The sequence below is a fragment of the Ranitomeya imitator genome, chromosome 1 (genome assembly GCF_032444005.1).
Source record: "Ranitomeya imitator isolate aRanImi1 chromosome 1, aRanImi1.pri, whole genome shotgun sequence".
Classification (NCBI taxonomy): Eukaryota; Metazoa; Chordata; class Amphibia; order Anura; family Dendrobatidae; genus Ranitomeya; species Ranitomeya imitator.
The window spans coordinates 1,081,849,641-1,081,862,373 of NC_091282.1; the positions used below are offsets into that span (position 1 = coordinate 1,081,849,641).

Below are 12,733 nucleotides of genomic sequence, written 5' to 3' on the forward strand. Positions count from 1 at the left end.
AAATGGACAAAACGGCAGCGCTAAGTAAGACTGCTTGTTTTACATAGATTATTGAAGTCGGCTCATAAAGTTGTTTGTCAGTGACTGCGCTTCAAACAAGATGGGTATTTTTTAGTTTGTAAAATATTAAACATTGTTTTTATTGCTTTATATTCATTTACGATTTGATTGTTTTCAGTAGGGCTAGTCGGCGGTATGTGGCAGCGGCCACTAAACCGTGCATAGAGGCGCTGTGTTCTGCTCCATATACTGTTTACAGACCGCTGTCACCAGAGCGGATTGGGTGGGCTGCCGGATGTCAGACCCCCACCAATCTGGTATTTGAGCTTTAATGCAGATGGATCTGTAGAGCGTTACGGAAGATGATGGCGCTATATAAGGAAAGCATAATAAATAATAATAGATTGTCAATATTAAAGTATTGGACAATCCTTTTAATGAAGTAGGGAAAGTGAGGAGTAGAATAATAATAATAATAATAATAAAAAAAAAGGTACCCCAACCTGGCTGCAGATGGGGAATGTATAGGATTGTCTTATTCATGACTGGTCTTGACCTTGCCAGTGGAATAGCACTTGCATTATTTTATCTGACACGCTCTGTCTTCATTTTCTGTGATTTTCTCTGTGAAGTCCATCTGCTCTAGTGGGTAAAGGGATTGTCCTGTAAAATAAGCCCTTTAAAATCTTAATGTGTCGACATAAGTGAAAAATACAGCACAAATGCATTAAAAAAAATAAGACACTGGGTCACATTTATCAATAATCTAAATGTGGCGAAAAACTGTCATTCATGACTTGCACCATATTTTGTTTTGTGAAGCGGGTGTGGTTTACAGGGTTAGGGGCCATGGCCTAACTTGACATTGTGAACCAAAATTTTTGGTGCAATATCTTGCTTAAGTAAGCCAAGTAATAGCTGGTGTAAGCGTAGACTAGATTGTCTAAAAAGTCATCAAATTTATGAATCTGGTTAAAGGGTCTCTGTCAACACAAAATGACTGATCAAACGAAGCCCCGCCGCTTGGTGCTTCACTGCGGGGCCAATGATTTCTATACACCTTCCCACCTGATTGTTAGCCCTCTATCCCCACCCCTATTCCGTGATTGACAGCGCTGGCTTCTTAGAGCCAGCGAAGGGTGGAGATAGATGGCAAACAGAAAGGTGTATATAAATGGCCACGCCGTTACAGTTCTGACCACTGTCACTTTATGAGGTTGTAGCTCTGCAACGCCTCAACGGATCCCATTGATTCTGAGATTGTTTTTTCGTGACATATTGTACTTCATGTTAGTGATAACATTTCTTCAATATGACTTGCTTTATTTATGAAAAAAAAGGAAATTTGGCAAAAATTAAAATTTTTGTACGCTTAAATCAGAGAGTGTTGTCACACAAATAAAATTTAAAAATAAAATTTTCCACATATCTACTTTATATCAGCATAATTTTGGAAACATATTTTTTTTGTTAGGATGTTATAAGGGTTAAAAGTTGACCAGCGATTTCTCATTTTTCCAACAAAATTTACAAAACCATTTTTTTAGGGACCACCTCACATCAATATAGCAGAAAATACCCCAAAGGCTACGTTCACACTAGCGTTGCGCCGCCCTGCGTCGGCGACGCAACGCGCGACGCACGAAAAAACGCGCGTTTGCGACGCATGCGTCGTTTTTTGACCAAAATCGGACGCACAGAAAATGCAACTTGTTGGAAACTTGTCGAAAAACGCCACCCTAAAAACGCACGCGTCCCCTATGTTAAACATAGGGGCGCGTCGCCGCTGCGTCGCCGGCGCAACAGCGACGCACATTGGCGGAACGCCAATGTGAACGTAGCCAAAGTGACACTTTTCTAAAAACTGCTCCCCTCAAGGTGTGCAAAACCACATTCTAGAAGTTTATTAACCCTTCAGGTGCTTCATGAGAGCTAAAGCAATGTGGAAGGAAAAAATTTTACTTTTTTCACAAAAAATTATTGTATTTTTCGGATTGTAAGATGCACTTTTTTCCCCAAAATTTTTGGGGGAAATGGGGGTGCGTCTTATAATGCGGATATACCTTACCGGTACCATTGCTCCATTGCTGTGGGGGCTCTGGCCTTTCACAAAATGTCAGCAGAACCCCCGCAGCAGCGTCGGACACCCCCCGCAGCGGTGCGCAGCATATCAGAACACCTCCCCCCCCCCCTCATCCCAGCCTGCGGCATCACCCCACTCCTGCCTCCTCCAGCAGCGACAATGGGGCACCGCTTCACCGCAGCCACCACCCCCGGTAAGCAATAAGATGCATGGATTACAAGAAGCACCACCATTTTATTTAAAAAAAAAATCCTATTTTTCTCCTCAAAATTTGGGGTGCGTCTTATAATCTGAAAAATACGGTACTTGGGAACCAATTTTTTTTTATTTTCACAAGGGTACAAGGAGAAAATGGACCACAACATTTGTTGTGCAATTTCTCTTGAGTACGGCAATACCCACTATTTGGACGCATGGCAGGGCTCAGAAGGGAGGGAGCACCATTTGACTTTTTGAATGCAAAATTGGCTGGAATCAATGGTAAACAGTGGAAACCCCCCCAATTCTAACTCCAACCCTAACCCCAACACAACCCTAATCCCAGCCATAACCCTAATCCCAACCATAACCCTAACCACAAACCTAACCCTAACACACCCCTTAATCCTAACTTTAACCGTAATGCCAACCATAACCCTAACTTTAGCCCACCTCTAACCCTAATGGAAATAAATAAAAAAAAAAATTATTTTTTTATTTTTATCTAAGGGAGTGAAAAAGGGGGGCTTGATTTACTATTGCGATCACATCAAGGGAGAGAGAAATTAAATGAGAAATCTCTTTTTTTTTTTTTTTTTTGCGGTCGCCGTTATTCCATTGATAACGGCGATCGCAAAACTGGGGTCGGTAAGAAACAACCTGAATCATGTTCTCTGGGAACTCAGCTGCACCACACCTGGAATCAGCTCCAGACCTTTTTCATGCTTAATTGATGATGGATTAAAGTGGGAATAGCCCATTCCTATGCCCATAATTCCTGAACCTTACTCCAATTAAGATGTGAAAACCCTCAAATTAAGGCCATGTTCAGTATTTGGTCAGTATTTTAGATCATTATTTCAAAGTCAAAACCAAGAGTGGAACAATCCGAGGATCGTATAATAGAAACATGTCACCACTTTTCCATTTATTACCCACTCCTGGTTTTGTCTTACAAATACTGAGGTACAATACTGGCCATATACTAAAAGTGTGATGGTGGCCTAAAGCTGAGAGTCTGCACTTTAAGTCCATATTGATTATGCAACTGTATCTTGAATAGGTTTTGGTAAACCCCTAAAAGGCCAAAACTTGTCACTGTCCAAATATTTCTGGACCCAACTCCATATATAAATATTAATGTTTTGCTTGTTTGGATTATGCTATTTTCTTTACTACTGTAATTTTATATCTTGGTGATTACTGGATAATGAAAGATGTTGCCTTTTTCATTGTAGATATGGCAGTGTGGAGGAAAGTTATTATTTACACCTTGTTCGCGGGTGGGTCACATTTATCGCCTACATGGATGGCAAGGAAACCCTCCCCCAGTTTATGTGGGATCCTCACCAACACTAAAGGTAAATTGAGTTTATACTTCTGATGTTTGTGGGCACTGCAGCCATCAATTGGGGGCATAATTATCTTATTTAGATGAACAGTAACCTGGAAATACCATAAACATCAGGAATTGCATCTTTATCCCATTCATTTGCATTAACTGGTCAGATCTTCTTGCCGTTAGATTTATAGATTTATTTAGCTGTCCCTTTTTGCACATCCTGATGTTTCCTGGTCTCTGTAGCTCCAACTGGTAATTTATTAAAGTAAAGATGGTTTTAAGGAACATGGCAGGTTGTAGCAGGATAATTGGACATCCTTTTAATCCATATTTATCTGCTGTGAAAGCTGGAGCCAGAGGTAGTTATCCTGCCACAGCTTGTCATTCCAGTGGAGACGATATCATGTGTAATTGTTTAGACTCTCGGCTATACTGGATTAATATGAAATCCTACAAAAACATCAAACGCTCTTGCTGCAGCCCGTGCACTTAGTGTCATCGCGTTTTCTGGATGTAGGAGGCGTTGTATGGCGGTGAAATGCGCTGTTCATTTCTACGCTCTGGACTTTTTGCGTGTCACTGCGGAGAGCCTAACAAACCAAAAGATATAGAAATAACACATAGTAGGCGCTGAATAAAGAATTGGCCATGGTTAAACCAATATGGTCAATCGTTATTTCCCCTAATCTCTAAAACCTGGCATATCAAACATCCATCATAACAACCACTATGCAATGGGTGTTGTCACTTTCTTATCCACCAGGAGTGTTGGATTGCATATAGCTAGGAAGTGAGGGGGGCTTTCACACTGCATTTTATCACCCATTTGTTGGTCCTGTCAGGGCTTACATCCATACCCCCCTCAAGATGGAATTCGGGAATATGCACCAACAGGGCCACAGACTATAATGGTGCCGAAAGAGTGCGCTCTGTTGTGCATCGCTTTTGGGTGTATACGCCTACTGGAGACAGACCCCCCGACAGAGTCTACTATTTCCGCGTGTCGGCCTCCAATAGGTGCATGACAGCGCACATATTCACTCTTTCGGCGCCATTATGTCCGTGCATACACTCGAATCCCGTTTTGCGGGGGAGTTCAGACGTAAGCCCCGACGGCATCATCGAACGGGTGCCAAAATGCAGTGTGAAAGAACCCCAGGGATACATACCGACAATAGGTATTTTAGTTTTTGTTGTTGCAGATTTTCCACAGCGTTTTGCAACTTCATTTTATTGCTTTTTTGATTGCGCTTTTTACATGCGTTTTTATCGAGTTTTGATGCTTCAATTTTTGTCTTTTTTTATGTTATCTTTTAAATAAAGCTGCTCTGTGTGTGATACTTCCTGGTATTGGCTTTGACTTATCTTTATTGATAGTCGTGTGTGGATTACCCATATTTTTTGCTGCTGCAGATTTTCCGGATCTAATAATATTTTAAGGGCTCGCTCACATAAGGGTATAACATGGCCGAGTGGTATGTGATGTTTTGTCGGATAGCATTCAGAACAATGATATCCTATGGGGCAGTGCAGATCTGCGATTTTTTTTTTTCTTTCTACAGTCTCAATTGGTCTATGTAAAAAATTGCAGCAAGCTGTGAGTGGCTCCGGAAATTGGATCACGCACACCCATACAAGTCTGTGGGTGCGTGTGAAACATCAGATTGCTCTCGAATGTCATCAGAGTGCAGTCCGGCATCCACGGATTCAGAAAATGGAGAAATTAAGTTCTCCATCTTCTCCACACCTGTGCTACAATTCTCTCGATCCTATTCTCTCCAATAAGAGAACCAACACTCGTGATTAGACCCCGGCCTATGTGGAAAATCTGCTTATAAAGTTGAGAGTACCCACAAGTCAAATTGGCATGTTGCGGATTTCAAAAACGCAATGCAGGTCAGTTTATACAGACTCATGTGGGCAGACAATTTCTATAACGCTCATCCACTCTGCTTGATCTGTAAGAAGATGTATTTTTGCTGACCAAAAATACATCCATTGTGGGAAATGTTCTAGTAACCCAATGCCCTGCTGAAACTGCGATTTGCCAGGAATATAGCAGAGTACAAATTATAGCTGTTTAATGTTTTTTTTCTTCCAGTAATATCTTTGCACATTAGCCACCTTTACAATAATGTACTTCGTCTTTCAGAACTACGTTCGAGTTGTAGAAGTTTGGTGGGATGAGTACAGAGACTATTTCTATGCCAGTCGTCCTGAAACAAAAGCTCTGGCTTATGGAGACATAAGTGAGCTGAAAAGGTTTAGAGAGGACCACAACTGCAAAAGCTTTAAATGGTTCATGGAAGAGATCGCGTATGATATCCCTGCGCACTATCCACTGCCACCTAAAAATGTGGATTGGGGAGAGGTGAGTCCACTATCATTTCTTATTGTATGTTTGGAAAGCTTAGACTACGCCACTACAATATCTAGTAACATAGTAAGGCCGAAAAAAGACATTTGTCCATCCAGTTCAGCCTATATTCCATCATAATAAATCCCCAGATCTACGTCCTTCTACAGAACCTAATAATTGTATGATTATTGTATGATCTGCTGAACTTTACAGAAAAGTTGTCCAAACCTTCAGAGGGATCATCTCGCCAAATAAAGTATATACACCTAATATTGTCACTGGTTCCAGAATCAACAGTAGAACCTAGCCATAACTCTGATCCCTGGGGTCTACCACTGGACCCCATTGATCACAAGGTTACAACATCCTCATGTGAATGGAGCGCTGCTCAATTCCAAGTCTATGGTTGTGGGGGAGATGGCCATGTACAGTGCTCAGCCATCGTCTTCAGTCCCATAGCCATAGACTGAATATGGCGGTGCTGCCATTGACAACTACTTCTTTATTGAACTTGAGGACATGGAAACTATATTCAGAATTGAATGTTGTAGATCCATTTTCCAGCAATATATAGCGAACTACCTGGGATGTAATTCTATTACAAATCAACATTACGGTTCATAGTTTTTTGGGTTTTGTTTTTATGACATTTATTGTGTGCTAAAAATATTTCTCTCTAGGTCAGTATGGTTACAGCAATACCAAATATATGTACTTTTTTTTATTATTTCAAAGGCAAAAAAATTGTAATTTATTAACTTGCTTTACTTTGTTAGTATTCTGTAAGGGACTTGAACTTTAAGGCTATGTGCATACGTTGCGGAATTGCCACGGAAATTTCAGCGGCAATTCTGCAACTCCCGGAATTGGCATGTGTATTCCCACTAAACACTAGCGTTTTGCAAGCGATCTGTAGCATCGCTTGGAAAAATGATTGACAGGTTGATCACACTTGTCAAACATAGTGTTTGACAAGTGTGACCAACTTTTTACTATTGATGCTGCCTATTCAGCATCAATAGTAAAAAGATATATTAAAAATAAAAAAAATTAAAAAATTGTGATATTCTCACCTTCCAGCGGCCCCCGCAGCATTCCCGATCCTCGCGATGCTCCGGCAACTCCCGTTCCCAGCGATGCCTTGCGACAATGAGCCCAGATGACGTAGGATCACGCAAGACTGCTATGTCATCACAGGTCATTGTCGCAAGGCATCACTGGGAAAGGGAGCCTGGGCTGGATCCGGGGCCGCCAGAAGGTGAGTATATAACTATTTTTTTATTTTAATTCTTTTTTAGGGCCTGGAGGAGAGTCTCCTCTCCTCCACCCTGGGTACCATCCGCACATGATCCGCTTACTTTGCGCATGGTGGGCATAGCCCCATACGGAAAGTAAGCGGATCAATGCATTCCTTTGTGTGCGGAATCGCCGCGATTCCACACAAAGAATGAGCATGCTGCTTATTTTTCCGCGATGCAATTCAGCTGCAGAAAAATATGCAGCATTAGCACAGCATTGCGGAATCCCATTGAATTCAATGGGTTGTGATGTGCATGCGTTTTCGCAGCGAAAAAACGCAGCAAAACCGCATACAATCTGCAGCGTGTGCACATAACCTTAGATTATACTATATGCAGCAATATTTTCAGTATATAGTAAAAGTTACAGTCTCCTATGAAGGCCAGCTTCAAACTGGCCTTCATAGGAGTACCATCATGGCATTCATAGGTGGTCTTCAGCTGCCGTGGCAGCCCATTCACACCCTGCGATTGTGGTGTGGTAAGGCAGAGGGACGCTTAGAATGGTACGTTCCCCACCTCTGTCAGCACGGTGGCTCATGGCTCAGTGGTTAGTACTGTTACTTTGTAGCACTGGGAAACTATGCCATGAACAACATCTGCAAGGAATTTGTATGTTCTCCCTGTGTTTGCGTGAGTTTCCTCCCACACTCCAAAGACTTACTGATAGGAAATTTTGATTGTAAACGGTGAGCCCCAAAAGGGACGCTGATGATAATGTCTGAAAAATGCTGTGGAATATGATGACGCTATGTAAGAAACACATAACCATTCAATCACCACCCCAAAGATTGGCAGCAGCATTTAAGGAGTTAACAGTGGGTGGTTCTCCACCTGACCCGCAGCTGTTAGAGGCAGGCAAATGGTGAGTAATACCCCCATCATCAACTGACAATAATGCAGGCTCAGCTTCTGAACCTGCTTTAAGAACAGGGACCCGACATGCAATGTAATAGTGCATCATATGTCAGGAGGACTTAAAGGGGTTGTCACTTCATCGTAAATAGGTAAAAATGTAAAGTGCTTGTTCAGCAAGTAACTTTGCAATGTACTTATTAAAAATTAATTCCATTGTCAATTAATCAGTGACTTTTAATTTATTTGATTGTTTATGACTCGTTGCTTAGGTTTCTGGTAACCCCGGATGGACTTTCTAGTCAAGAAGCACGCAGCATTACAACTTACCTGCTTGTTATGCATGGTGCTGTTCTTCCACAGCACAGAACGTTCACAGGCCACACCTGGGGATTCAGAAGCCTCTGGTGGTCATGTCTACAGAGTGAAGGCTTCTTTTCACTCCACTCTGTCGACAGGGCAGAACTTTTGACGTCATTCTGATTGACCTCAACTGGGGGAGCCGGCTGTCAATCAGAATGATGTCAGAAGTCCTGTTCGGTCATGTCAGCAGAGGAAGTTGAATCCCCAGCTGTGTCGGGGAAGAACGGCGCCATTCACAGCAGGCAGGTAAGTTGCAATTACCTGCCTGTTGGTGCTTAGTGCCTGTGCGGACGCCCTGCCTGTGAATCCCAGCCCCGCAGTGTCTTCTTATTTATTCATACTACGGGGCTGGGATTCACAGGCAGGGCGTCCGCACAGGCGCAGTCAGCTGGACTGCATATGAGGACAGACGGGCAGCGCTCACTGCGCCTGCCCAAGGCAGGAGAAAAGAGCGCAGGCGCAAGCTCATTTCAAAACAGCGGTGAGGAGGCAGCGCAAAGAAGATTTGAGTGACGGCTATGTGGCGTCTGCAGCAGGGGGGGAAAGGCCTGCCTCCTTAACTGAAGAAAAGGTATTTAGGACAAATTACAAAACTGATTATTTCGGCAGTTACAGCCCCTAGAACTAAAAGAGCCACCTTGTCAGAATGCAGCATTACTGCTGCACAAGGTGGCTCTTTTAGTTAAAAACGTCTGGGGGGGTGTCAGGTTCCCTTTAAAATTTGTTCCAAAGATTGATTTGTCCTTTCTGTCTGACCATTGGTTTCAGAGTGATAGGCAAAGGAAAATCACAAGTTATTTCCCAGTTTCCTAAAAAAAAGCTCTTCAGAATTTGGAGGCAAATTGCACTCCGTATCAGACACAATATTGAGAGGAATTCCATGCAATCTCACAACATGACAAATAAACATGGAGAGTGTCTCTGCATCAGGTAACCTTGACAAAAGAACAAAATGAGTCTGTGTACTGAATCCGTCAACCTCCACCTAAATAACAATTTTCCCACCAGAGGCAAGTCGGTGATGAAATTCATTGCCCGATGAGTCCACTGTCTTTCTGGAATTGGTAATGGAGCCAACTCCAGGTCGGCCGGTTATAACAGACTTTAGCGCGAGCACAAACTTCACACTGTGATACAAAATCTTTAAGATCATTATTCATAGACAGCCCCGAAAAGACTAGCAATAGTTTTCTGCATAGCTGAGACCCCAAGAGGACCGCTCAAAACAGAATTCCTGAAACTCCTGCAACAGACACAATCTTAGGTACACATGTAGAAATAATTTGGACCATGGAGTGGCGGAAGGAGACAATGACTGGACTTTACGGATTTCTACTTCTAATTTGGAGGATACCACAGAAATCGCAATGCCCTTAGGGAGAGTGGAGGATGGAGGTTCTGGTGGAGAAACTGAATTAATACTGCGTGATAATGCGTCAGCCTTCATATTCTTTGACCCTGGCCTAAATGTGATTAATAAAGTTGAATCTAGAAAAAATAAGGACCAACTAACCTTTCTAGAAGTTAGCTGTTTAGCTGATTAAATGTAAGCTAAATTCTTATGGTCGGTGACTGTTCCAAAAAAATGCCTCCATTTCTCAAAGGCTAATTTAACAGCTAGTAACTCACAATTCCCAACATCAGAATTTCTTTCAGCAGACAAAAGTTTTCTTGAGAAAAATGCACATGGCCGCAAATTGGTCAGAGCTCTGGAGCCCTGAGATAAAATGGCCCCTACCCCAACCTCCGAAGCATCTACCTTGACAATGAATGGTTCTTGGAGATCGGGTTGAATTAGAACAAGAGCAGAAACATTTTTTTTTCAATTTTTCAAAAGCCCTAATAGCAGCCTGTGACCAAACCCTGAGATTTGCCCCCTTACGTATGTGGTCAGGAAGAGGTTTAGAAATCTTTGAAAAACCCCTATGAATTTCCTGTGATAGTAGGCCAATCCCAGAAAATGTTGCAGTGTTTTTAGGTCAATAGGTTGAACCCAATCTACTATTACTTGCATTTTTATAGGACCGATCTTAAACCCATCAGCTGATAAAATGTACCCCAGGAATGAAATCTTTCCGGAACAGAAAAATTGATTTCTCAATTTTAAGAAACAATGAATTCTCCCTTAACTTTTATGATACTACACTGATACGTTCCTGGTGAGAATCCAAATCAGTGGAAAAATGTAAATATCATCAAGGTAAATCACAACAAACCTCAAAAAGCAATCATAAAAAATAACATTTATAAAGTTTTGAAATTCTGCTGGCACATTGGTTAACTCAAATGGCATGACAAGATTCGAATAAACCCTCAGACGTTAAAAACGACGTTTTCCACTCATCACTCTTTTTAATGCGTATCAAACTGTAAGCCCCTTACAGTAATTTAAAAAAACACTTATCTTTCATAAGCTGATTATAAATGTCGGGGATGAGAAGTGGGTATGTATTATAACAATAATTTTGTTAAGTTCTCGGAAATCAAGGGAAGGACGGAGGTCACTATCTCTCTGTTTTTACAAAGAAAAATACAGCAGCTACAGGGGAGGAGGAAGGACATATTTGACTTTTCCATAAAATTTCGTTCACATGATTCTTCATGACTGTACATTCAGGATTGTAAATAAGCAGCCATGGAAGCCCCAGTGCCATCCCAGCAGTTAAATTATCCAAGACAAGACAGGAAATGGATTCAGAGTGACGTGCTCCCACTTGAAGCTTGAATTCCACCGTTACCCTTTTGACAAAATTCTGAAGAGGCGGTGTTTTATCGCGCATCAATACCCAACACTCGGGACCGAAGTGTGCGGCTTAATGTATTTCTATGCAGCCGCACGCTCCACTCTCGAGTGCCGGCGGTAGTGCCGGTTATTGATGCGAGAGTCTCGCATCACATTCGCAAGTGTGACCCCGGCCTAATCCCACAGACCCACAGTCAATGAAAGACAATGCTAGCAATACCTGATTCTTAACCCCTTAGCGAACGCCGATACGCCTTTTAACGGCGGCCGCTAAGGGTACTTAAACCACAGCGCCGTTAATTAACGGCGCTGTGGAAAAAGTCCATAGCGCCCCCAGAGGCCGATTTTCTCCGGGGTCTCGGCTGCCGAGGGTAGCCGAGACCCCAGAGAACATGATTCGGGGGGTGTTTAACCCACCCCGCATTTGCAATCGCCGGTAATTAACCGTTTACCGGCGATCGCAAAAAAAAAAAAAAAAAAACGCGATCTCTTTTTAATTTCTCTGTCCTCCGATGTGATCGGAGGACAGAGAAAAGGGGTCCCAGGTGGCCCCCCAATACTCACCTAGCTCCCCCGATGCTCCTCGTGTCTCCCGGTGGGCGCCGCCATCTTCAAAATGGCGGGCGCATGCGCAGTGCGCCGGCCGGCACCGGGAGAATCTTTGGGGTCCCGGCTGCCGGGGGTAGCCGAGACCCCAAAGAGCATGATCGGGGTCGGTATTACCGACCCCTGTTTTGCGATCGCCGGTAATTAACTGTTTACCGGCGACCGCAAAAAAAAAAAGTAAAGTGTAATTCTCTGTCCTCTGATGTGATCGCACATCAGAGGACAGAGAAATAGGGGGATTCGGGGACCCTAGCATACTCACCTAGGTCCCTGGATCCTCTTGCTGCTCCTCCTGGCCGCCGGCAGAAGAACATGGCGGACGCATGCCCAGTGCGCCCGCCATCTGTCTCCATCTGCCGGCCGGCAGGAGAACAGCAGTTGGGGCTAAAATTAGGGGTAGGGGTAGGGGTAGGGTTAGGGCTAGGGTTGGGGCTAAATTTAGGGTTAGGGTTGGGGCTAAATTTAGGGTTAGGCTTCTTTCACACTTACGTCGGTACGGGGCCGTCGCAATGCGTCGGCCCGACATACCGACGCACGTTGTGAAAATTGTGCACAACGTGGGCAGCAGCTGTAGTTTTTCAACGCATCCGCTGCCCAATCTATGCCCTGGGGAGGAGGGGGCGGAGTTACGGCCACGCATGCGCGGTCAGAAATGGCGGATGCGACGTACAAAAAAACGTTTCATTGAACGTTTTTTTGTGCCGACGCTCCGCCAAAACACAACTGATCCAGTGCACGACGGACGCGACGTGTGGCCATCCGTCACGATCCGTCGGCAATACAAGTCTATGGGCAAAAAACGCATCCTGCGGGCACATTTGCAGGATCCGTTTCTTGTCCAAAACGACGGATTGCGACGGAATGCCAAACGACGCAAGTGTGAAAG

At 43.5% G+C, this 12,733-nt stretch overlaps 1 protein-coding gene across 2 annotated transcripts in view; it reads left to right on the forward strand.

The window, feature by feature from the left end:
* GALNT7 (polypeptide N-acetylgalactosaminyltransferase 7) overlaps positions 1–12,733 on the forward strand; it is a 237,639-nt gene that overhangs the window by 200,537 nt on the left and 24,369 nt on the right. For both annotated transcript variants that reach the window (XM_069744237.1, XM_069744236.1), the window contains exons 8-9: positions 3,520–3,642; positions 5,776–5,994. In XM_069744237.1, the coding sequence (XP_069600338.1) occupies positions 3,520–3,642; positions 5,776–5,994 (342 nt within the window). The remainder of the gene's footprint in view (positions 1–3,519; positions 3,643–5,775; positions 5,995–12,733) is intronic.